This window comes from Alligator sinensis, unplaced genomic scaffold (genome assembly GCF_000455745.1).
Source record: "Alligator sinensis unplaced genomic scaffold, ASM45574v1 scaffold178_1, whole genome shotgun sequence".
Classification (NCBI taxonomy): domain Eukaryota; kingdom Metazoa; phylum Chordata; order Crocodylia; family Alligatoridae; genus Alligator; species Alligator sinensis.
Genome location: NW_005842031.1, coordinates 617,542 through 627,534, shown reverse-complemented (window position 1 = coordinate 627,534; position 9,993 = coordinate 617,542). Strand labels below are relative to the sequence as shown.

Genomic DNA, 9,993 nt, shown 5'->3' with positions numbered 1-9,993 from the left:
CTGCTGAATTCATGTGTTTCACCTCCTTGTTATAATGCAAGGAATTCCCATGGATATCAGTCAGCTTGCCTGCAAGAAAGATAGGAATGCATTATTAATCCCAGTTCTTTTAAACACTGCAGCTAGTATTTTGTTGAGTAAAGCAGCTAATGACTCTCTCTTGGTAAAATAAGTCCCTGGTTAGCGTGGGTTTAGTACACTGGTAATAATCAGGGAGGAAAGCAATAGGCTTCATTTTTTGTTGCTAGATATGCAGAAGACCCACCACATCAAGCCCAATATGCTATCACAGTAGCATACTGGCAATACACATCAAGCTAACACCATACTTCATCTTAGTTGCTCAAGGAAACCTATGCACATTAGAGAGGCAAGAATTCTTGGTTCAATAAAAGAAAATTGCCCACAACTATGTGATTGGTATAGACATAGGCAAGCTTCTGGGTCTCATAATACCCTGAGGTATGTGGAAGAATACCTTCATACCTAAAATCTTGCCCATGTCTATACCAGTAGTTCTCAGCTTTTTTAGACTCAAAGCAATCCTTGATAGACCCAAACCACTCCTTGGAAAATGCCAGCTCTTAGTTTTCACTCTTTTTTTTTTTTTTTTTGACTACAGAAAAATACTACACCAATTCTTCTGTTGCAAAGAACTCAGATCAAAACAAGTCAGAAAGTATTTAATGTTATGGGTTCCTATTTGAAACCTGGGTTTATCTTGTGAATCATGTTTGCACAAGTACTGTGGTTGCCTTGGGGCCAGTCACTACATTGGTCCGCCCACCTGTCTAGGGCAGTCTGCCCCCCGACTCGCCTGCCATGCCTTTGTTGTATTTAAACAGTTGTTTGTAGGCAGGAGGTTGCCCGTTTAATGCCCTGATACCAAGGGAGAAATACACTGCTCTGACCTTCCCTTAACCATGTCCCATATCTCACAGTTGGCATCCAAAAGTTATCTCCAACTCCCTCGGCCCCATCGCTGGCCTGCACTTGGTCTCTGGCCCAAACTTGGTCTCAGGTGTCCTTAGATATGCCTGGGCCACATGCCCCCTCACTGGGGCCTCTGCTTTGGCTGGCCTATGTGTAGTCCTTCAGGCCTCCTCAGACTCTACTCTATGCGGCCTCCAGCAGCCACTTTGCCCCCTCACTACTCAGTCCCCTCTGCGGCTTCTGCGGTGTACACCCCTAGGGCCTCCGGTCCCTCTAGGTAGACCTTGTCCCTGTCGCAGATCCCACTCAATGGAACTGGACCCTGCCTCAGTAGGCCTTGGCTCTGTGCTTTTCTATTGGGGTGTGCTCCCCTAGCCTTTCCCCTCCACGGGGTCACCCACAAGGCAGTGGGGGCTGAGGCTCTCCGGTGCCCCATCCTCACCTTTCACTGGGGAGGCACAGATGTGGCATTTCCTAGAAATTGCCCCGCCACAGGTAGCCCCACCAAACCATCCAACCCCAGCAGGAGCAATTTCAGGTCTTATCTAGGACCAGGAACCTCCTCTATCCCCCTAGTTCCTACCTGACCTCCAGGTGTTCTGGGAGCAGCAGTACTTCAGCCAGAAAATGTTCACCCTTTGGGTCCCCAGTTGCAACTGGCAGCTTTGCTCCTTGGGTCTGGTCTTATACTCTGGCTGCACAGCCCTACACCAATCAGGAAGCCTCCTGGGTACCATGCGACCACCTGATTGGGTCTGCTCCCACCTGCAGGCTGGTCTGTAGCCCACTCAAGCTCAAATACTAATATTGTGTGGTATTCCTGAAAGGATCTCAAGGCACTACAGGTTGCCATATCGCCCTGGTGGAGAATCACCGGTCTACACCAACTGCATGTTTGGTCTAATAAAAGACATCACCCACAAGAATTCCTGCCCCTCATATCTCCCGGACCACCACAGCAACATCACCTCAACACTTGACACATTATGTTAAATATGAGATGTGTACAACTTTTACACATTATGGTGGACAGTATGGAAGGTAACATAACACTGATCTAAATATAATTAATATTTTTCAAATAGGCCTTTTCATAATTTATTTTTCTACCAAGGTAGTGTGTGTTTGTGCTAGTCAGAAGAAAGCAATTCTACTGGGTTACCCCCTGGATGGACTCAAATTTGGAGTCAAATCCTGCAGACCTGGGAAAGGACTACAAAAATCTGGCTCACTGTTTGTCTTGCTTCTGAAGAATAAAGTGCCCATAAGCAATATTCTGAGCATGTACACATAATAAATGATTTTATTTGGGAAAGGCTTCATTGTAGAATAATGCAATAAATCAGCAAAAAAGATTAAGGTGATGGTCAGAAAGTAGTTGGTTTTTTTTAAAGTGCTTTCTGCATTACTTAAAAAATAGTAACTCCATTGCCTTTTGAAGACCAGCTGAAAAGGTAGATTACATGATGTTATCTAATGGGCTAATTTAGGAGCTGAATTATTGTGCTCACTGAAGTCAGTAAATTTCTCCGTTGATTTTAAAGGGTTCAGGTCAGAACTTTGGTGTACAAAAGGTAATCTAAACTGCACTCAAGCCAAGAATACATATTCTAAAATTTGCACTGATCCTCTGAAAATGACCCACATTTGAAAACCTGCAGTAACATCAACTCCCTTCAAAAAAGTTTCTGAGTGCTATTATTAACTCACCTCCCACTGCATGCAAAATTGCCTCAGGAGCACAGGTATCCCACTTCTTGCACCCAGGACTAGCAAACACATAAGCAGATGCTTTGCCTTCTATAAGGTGTATGACCTATTACAAAGAAAGAGCACAGGTCATTTAATATAATCCAGGCATGCAAAAAACAGAATGGGTGTTGTGTAAACTAGGAAAAAGACTAAGCCAGTTTGGTTACAGACAAGAGATGTCCTCAAAGCGGAGTGCAGGTTTAAGTTAAGATTATTACACATTTAAGAAGCCTAGAAATATGTAAATGACAGCATCCAAAATGATCCATTTGCATTGTCTCAAGCATAATCTACAAAAGGCAAATCCAGTCTTTGGCATCCCTTGGTTAAGTGCTAAGGACAATCTGCTTGGGAGAGTGAACTGTCCTCAAGTAGCTTTTACAGACCTATTACACACATTGCCATAGGCTGAGGAAAAAGGACTAGAGACTCTACGCTGTCACAGACATTCTCTTTTCCTTCTCCCCAAGAAATCCCCTGTATGCTCTGCTGCAGGGAATTCCTACAGAACCAGATTCCACAATAGGCAGGAGGATTAAGCATGCCCTACACCAGTGGTTCTCAACATTTTCAGACTCAGGGCACCCCTCAGAAAAATGCCGGTTCTTAGTGGTCACTCATTTTTTGAGTATGGAAAAAAATAACATAGCAATTCTTTTAATCACAAAGAACTCAGACCACAACAGGTCAGCATGTTTTTGACCAGGGTGTATAAAAATCAACAATTAAAAAAGAAAAAGTATATTTTTATTTAAATCAGATTTCTTTTTATTTAATCGTATTTTTGATGTTTTTAAGATTCTTTAAAACAATTAACTGATTTAAAGGTAGTTTCATTTAAGATATGTTAGAACTCAAAGATACCATCCTGGAATAAGGATTATAATGTATCATTATATACTATTTGAGACAATATACTCATGTAACTTTTTTAGAAAAGCTTTATAAATAGGTCACAACAGGCTATGGACTATATTAGGGGTTCAGTCTTATGGGGTTCCCAGAGGCTCCTCTATAGATTAGAAAAGAATAAAAGAAACCACTCTACCCAATGGGACTCAGTGCCCCGTCTAGAAGATCCCATTAAGCATCTCTGTGTTGCTTAGTTTCACTCCTCAAATTGTGGATTTGTGACTCCAGAGAGGACAACCCTGTTAACAGCAATATATAGAGATGAGAGATAACAGACCTGATTACCTACTCATCAGTGCTACTGTCTCTCTGCAAGCTTGTGTACATAAAATCAAGCCCTTACTGCTCTCTAAAAGTGCAAAGTTTCAAGAAATTAAATGAATAGAGGATTGTTGGAGGTGGAGTAGATCTGGGCAAGGAGGAAGAGTCCGGAAGATGCATGCAAGAAGGGACTGGCAGTAGAAACAAAAGAGAAACATTTTGAGCAGAATATTCCAGAAGTCTGGGTGATAAGTTTCTGAGTATAGCCTCTCCACTGATTTTGAGATCTAGTGAAGGAATGGTATGGTAGAAGGGAAAACCTTGCCAGGCCATAAAAGAGGCCCTGTTTGGGGTCTCATTTTAAAGAAGGTTCTAGCAAACAAAAAGAATTCACCTTTTTTTTTGAAAATATTGATTAAACTGAGGCTTCCTGACCAGTGATTTAAATTGATTTGGTTTAAATCAAATTCACCCTGTTTTTGACACTATGGATTCTTATTTGAAATCACTAGATTTATCTTGTGAATCATGTGTAGGTGCTTCCACACTTAACAGTGCTTATATATAGTGGCATCCTGTCACCCTTAAAAGGATTTCACATCACCCTAGTTGAGAATCACTGCCCTACACACACACACACACACTAAATCCTGCTTCTAAATCCTTGTGCAACAAATTCATTCCAGAGGGTCCTTTCACTCTGTGGACATATAGGCAGGATTATCCCTAAATAGGTTGTTCTCTTCCCAAAGGTCTAATGATAGATATGACAGGCAAAGTCATGTTCCATACCTTATTTCCTGCACCTCCAACTCTGACTACAGTGTCTGGGTTCATCGCACCAATGCAGTCATTCACCATCTTGCTACTGTGTGAGCGGGTAGTGATGATGATGTGCTTCCCATCAGGCACTTCTTTCAGCTGGAATCCAAAGGCACCTAAACCCAGGACTCCCCAGATTGTCCTGCCCAGCACAGCATCAGCTCCTGCCTACACAGAAAGTTCATAATCTTAGACGATTGTTAGTGCAGCATTCAATGCTCATTTTTAAATTTTAGAGAATCCAATCTGACCTCTTCCCAGGAGTTAGTTACAAGCATAAGTTGTAGTACTGGAAAAGCAGCACATTCCAGTAATTAAAGCACAGCTAAGGGAGTCAGGACTCCTGGGTTCTCTCCCCAACTAGGCTAATGACTTGCAGTCTAACCTCAGACATGTCATTTAAGCCATATATTTGATTTTTAGTGTCCTTATCTGTAAAATGGGGGTAATACTTCCTTGCTCACTGTCATGCTTGTCCAAGGCATTCACAGATATATTACTCAAGTGAAAAGTGTGGGAAAGAGAGCTCCCAGACTGGCAGGCACAGAATATATTGTAAACAAAATAAAACTATACATGCATTGGCATTAGCAGATTCAACAGAGAATAACTTAAGATTCACACATGCAGATTCAACACATTCACATATCTGACACCCACCTCACATGGCCAGTGGGATAATGAATAAATGTTTGCAAATCTCTCTATAAACTTTGCATCAGATGTACTCTTGACCTGAAAAGTGTCCAGAGAATCATTTGTGTATTGCACCAACTCTGAGCTTTCTTCACTATACTCAATCTTTACTAGCTCCCAGACTGTGTCTATGACTCTCTCTCACACCTCTGCTACTCCCTTTTAATAGTTTTCTTCTCAATCCCCACTGACACGCACTTGCCCAAGGGTTGTTCTTCCTTTAATTTGGCGGGAACAGGTTATCTGGGACTGCATTTGGTACAACTCCATATAACTCAGTGCTTGTTACATAACTGGCTCCAGCTAAATAGGATATGTACCATGGAACAAGCACCAGTGAGCTGAAAGCAAGCAAACTTGACAGTGAAGGGACTAGTAAAAATAATTTACTGCACTAATGCAAATCAACATATTTAATACCTCATAGTTATAGTAGGGCTGGTTAATAATTCCTGCTATTGCTTTGCCTCCATAAGCGATTCCAATAAGAACTGTTACATGGTCAAGGAGACCTAAATAAAAAGAAAAATCCCCCAAACATACTATTATGCTTGTAAAAACAAAGCAATCAAAGAAGGCCCATCAAAACCCTAAGCCTCCCATTTCAGCTCCCAAATCTTCTGTCTTTGTTTAATTACTTGAAAACACGAACCACCACTCCTGTTTTGAAAAGCAACTATTTTGGATGCTTCATTTTTTAGGTGAGAAAACTTAGTTCAGATTACTTAGTACATTACCTGTACATTTAACTTGTAGAAGGCCTCTCAATAAACCTCAATTAGTGTACAGTAAAATACAAGTTCAAAGATAATCACTGTACAATACACCAGAAACATAATTAAAATACCTCAGAAGGTTGTATTCCTCACCCCATGCCTGGCAAAAAGGACAGTTTTCAAAGAATCCAGAAGCATACAGAGGTGCAACAAAAAGATGACAACAACTGAATTAATATATTTTTTGCAAACATCTTAAGGATGAAGCTTTTAAGGGGAAGGATCCATTGTGGAAGAGTCTAGTTCAGGGGTTAGCAACCTGTGGCCCAAGGGCCAGATCTGGCCAGTGAAGCCATCTGATCTGGCCTGCAGCCATATGGCTTCAGCAGCTGTCACTTCTCCTTTGTCACCTTAGGGAGAATAAGCAGTGACTAGGTCCTAGTACCCACCCACCCGCCTCTTACCAGAGGTGGGTCATTCTGTGGCATAACCTGAAAAGGTTGCCAACTGCCAGTCTAGATCTTTTCATGTTTACTTTTATGATGTTGAAAGGAGTTTTCAAACCAGCACAAATAAGCAAAAAAGAAGCCAACCTTCAGTGTATTCTTTGGTCCCGTCCAAAGGGTCAACCCATACAACAAGCTAAAAACAGACAGACATATCACAAAAGGAAACAGAGATGTTGGAAATTAAAACATAGGTACTGTATAATGTTATTAGTTAAGAATAGTAAGAAGGAACCACATAACAGTTAATATATCTGGTTCTTAAAATGTAAGAAGAAGGTTAGTCAAAATGCAATAAAATCAATGATATACAAGTTTGGACACCTCTGGGTATTTCTAAAAGATTCATACTTTCACCAACTTTGGAAAGATCTGGTGATCTCCCTCCATTTTCTAGTGGGGAGATGTCCACAAAAAACTCACTGACCCTTTATCACTAGTACAGATGGTGGTCTCACTGAAGGTATCAAGGTTTAAATAGGTATGAAAACAAAATGGCCCTTTCAGGCCCAAAGGTAGTCCTTTCAGATTACAGATGAGAAGCATTTATGAAAAAAGCACAAAGAGCACTTTCAGTTCTTCCGCTCATGATGAACCTATTCTATAAATAGAGGGCTTCCATTTTCAGGGCTCTCACTATTCACAATCATCAAATTTGGTTTCAACACGAAAATGTTTTTCCCTAAACCAAAGGATCAAATTACAGCTTCAGAATAGCCTGTTTTATTTTGTGGATCCTTCTCAAATAAGATTAGCTATCTATAAATTAGGAAATAAGTGAAATATTACCTCTTCCTCTTTGATGGTGCTGTATTGTGGAGGACAAGTTTTCTTTAGGATTTCTTCATACTGGCCATTCTCAATCAATTCTTCATCCACATCATAAGAAGGTAGGTCCTAACAAAAGGTCACAAAAACATAATGGAAATGGCCTATACACAGAAAGCACTGTTTGGACTTTTCTTTTCCCAAATGATTCCACTTCAAGCACAGGAAATAAAATTGAGTTAGGTTATGTTCCTTTATCTAGCCTTTATTTTTAAAGGTTGCAGTGTGTGCACCATGCGTGTTAGGATTTGCCTTTGAACCACTGCATGTTGGCAGAAGGGGCGTGCAAAGCAGGCAGTATTCAATTCAGATTTGGCCCGATTCAGAGGCCAGTGATTCAATTCATTGATTCGGATCACTGTCCCGATTCGATTCAGCCAAATCCAAATCTGAAGATTCGATTCTGATTTGGAGAATCAGCAATTTGGCCATAAACACAGCTTTATATGTTTTTTCTACATACATCGAGGTACCAGGCATGGCTTATGAATGCTGAGATGGTAGAGCAGATGGAGCATCCCCCAGGAGCATGGGGGCCCCCCGCATGCTTGGCAGTGGATCTAGAAGTAGACGAGAAGTACTTCTGGTCCACTTCCAGGTCTTTCGCCAAGCGCGCGAGGCACCCCTCCTGCTTAGCTATTGGCCACATGGGGGAACCCCGGGTGTCCCACCAGACCCAGGAAGCATCAGTCACTGAGTTGGGGGGGAGGGGCCCCGTGTGCTCCATGGTGGACCTGGAAGTGGACCGGAAGTGCTTCTGGTCCACTTCTGGGTCTATCGCCGAGCACGATGGGGACCCACCCCACGCTCCCATGGGAGGCTCCATGTGCCCCACCATCCCAGCCATTCACGAGCCGCCTGGTACCTTGGCATATGTAGAAAAAAAACATATAAAGCTGTGTCTATGTCTGAATCACTGAATCTCTCCGAACTGAATTGGAGGTTTCCGATTTGATTCGGAGAGATTAATGGGTCTCCTAATTTGATTTGGGTTTGGAGATTTGGCTGCTGAATCAGGCTGAATCTCCTCTGAATTGAATCAGCAACAGAAGCTTCACGCAGCCTTAGTTGGCAGCTCACCCGATGAAGCTAATGCCAAGGGAAAGTGAATAAGGAAAATAAAAATTAAAATGTAAATCAAAAGTGGCAGACTTAAATTATATAAAATTCTCACCTCTTCTCCTATGATTGTTAATTTGGGGAATTTCCGTGCCAGTGAAGAACAAATGCTCATTTGCACCAGTCGGTCAGCTTTGGTCTGCAAATCATTGGCTCCACACTGGAAGGGACAGAAAGGAATTATTTTATATTAAGAACAGTAGAACAGCCTAAGCATTAGGTTTACTGCTGACTAGGATCCTTAGAAATATCACAAGTCTCAGGAAGAACTCAAAAACAGGCCATTAAGACCAAGTTTTCTCTCTCATATTGCTACAACATTGGTAGGGAAGCATAAGGAAGGATATACCAGTGCTGCTGCAACTGGACCTCTTCAGTAGACAGACACTCAATACAAAGTTACCATATTTCACGGGGTATAAGTCGAGGTTTGAAACCCAATTTTTAACTCTTAAAAATCAACCTCAAATTACACAGTGTATCACTAACCTCTGACAGTGGCACTGGGCTTGGTGCTAGGCTGGCATGGCACAGGGGATGAGGCTGCATCAGTCAAGCACCAAGGCCGGCACCATCCCCATCCCCTGCAAGCAGTGCTAGGTACTTGGCTGGCTTAGTGCTCAGGAGTGCCACTTGGCTGGCGCGGCCCCATCTCCTGTGAGCCTGGCACCGTTCATAGCAGATGGGGCTGCACCAGCTGAACACGAAACCTGGCACTGCTCACAGGAGATGGGGCCGGGCTCAGTGCTTGGCTGGGGACATGCCACTTGCAGGAGATAGGGACGGGGTTGGGCTCAGCACTCAGTTGGTATGGCCCCATCCCCTGCAAGTGGCACTGGGCTCACAGGGGATGGTGCTGCACCAGCTGAGAACCAAGCTTGTCCCTGTCTCCTGCAAGTTCCAAGCCCAGCCCTGCCAGCTGAGTGCTGCTAACATGGGATGGGGCAGGCTCAGCCCTTGGCAGAGCTGCTTGCAGCAGACAGGGCCGGGTTTGGCACTCAGCTGGTGTGGCCCAGGCAGCGTTGCTTACAAGGGATGGGGATGCACCAGCTGAGTGCTGAGCCCAGCCCCAAATTACACACCATCCCTATGAAGCATGTGTTTCAGGGGCTGGACGTGTTCAAATCAGCAGGTCCAGATGCTCTCCACCCCAGGGTGTTGAGGGAGCTAGCAGGGGTTATTGCAGGGCCCTTGGCATGGCTTTACAAGCGCTTGTGGTGCTCGGGCCAGGTGCCAGATGATTGGAAGATAACCAATGCGGTCCGCATCTTTAAAAAAGGGAGGAGGGAGGACCCGGGCAACTATAGGCCCATCAGTCTTACCTCAGTCCTGGAGAAACTCTTTGAGAAGATCAAAGAGGACAACTGTGATGGGCTGGCATCAGGGATGATGCTCAAGGGCAACCAGCACGGTTTCATTAGGGGCAGGTCATGTCAGACCAACCTGAT

At 43.3% G+C, this 9,993-nt stretch overlaps 1 protein-coding gene across 2 annotated transcripts in view; it reads right to left on the bottom strand.

Moving 5' to 3' along the window:
• The window catches only part of BPNT1 (3'(2'), 5'-bisphosphate nucleotidase 1), a 27,103-nt gene that overhangs the window by 611 nt on the left and 16,499 nt on the right, over positions 1–9,993 (bottom strand). Inside the window, exons 3-10 of one of the 2 annotated variants that reach the window (XM_025202573.1) lie at positions 8,601–8,705; positions 7,388–7,495; positions 6,686–6,734; positions 5,797–5,888; positions 5,341–5,415; positions 4,651–4,848; positions 2,644–2,749; positions 1–69 (exon numbers count right to left, since the gene is read on the bottom strand). The exon at positions 1–69 is cut by the window's left edge and continues 611 nt beyond it. In XM_025202573.1, coding sequence (XP_025058358.1) covers positions 1–69; positions 2,644–2,749; positions 4,651–4,848; positions 5,341–5,415; positions 5,797–5,888; positions 6,686–6,734; positions 7,388–7,495; positions 8,601–8,705 — 802 coding nt within the window. The remainder of the gene's footprint in view (positions 70–2,643; positions 2,750–4,650; positions 4,849–5,340; positions 5,416–5,796; positions 5,889–6,685; positions 6,735–7,387; positions 7,496–8,600; positions 8,706–9,993) is intronic. The other variant, XM_006022343.2, reaches the window with a different exon arrangement.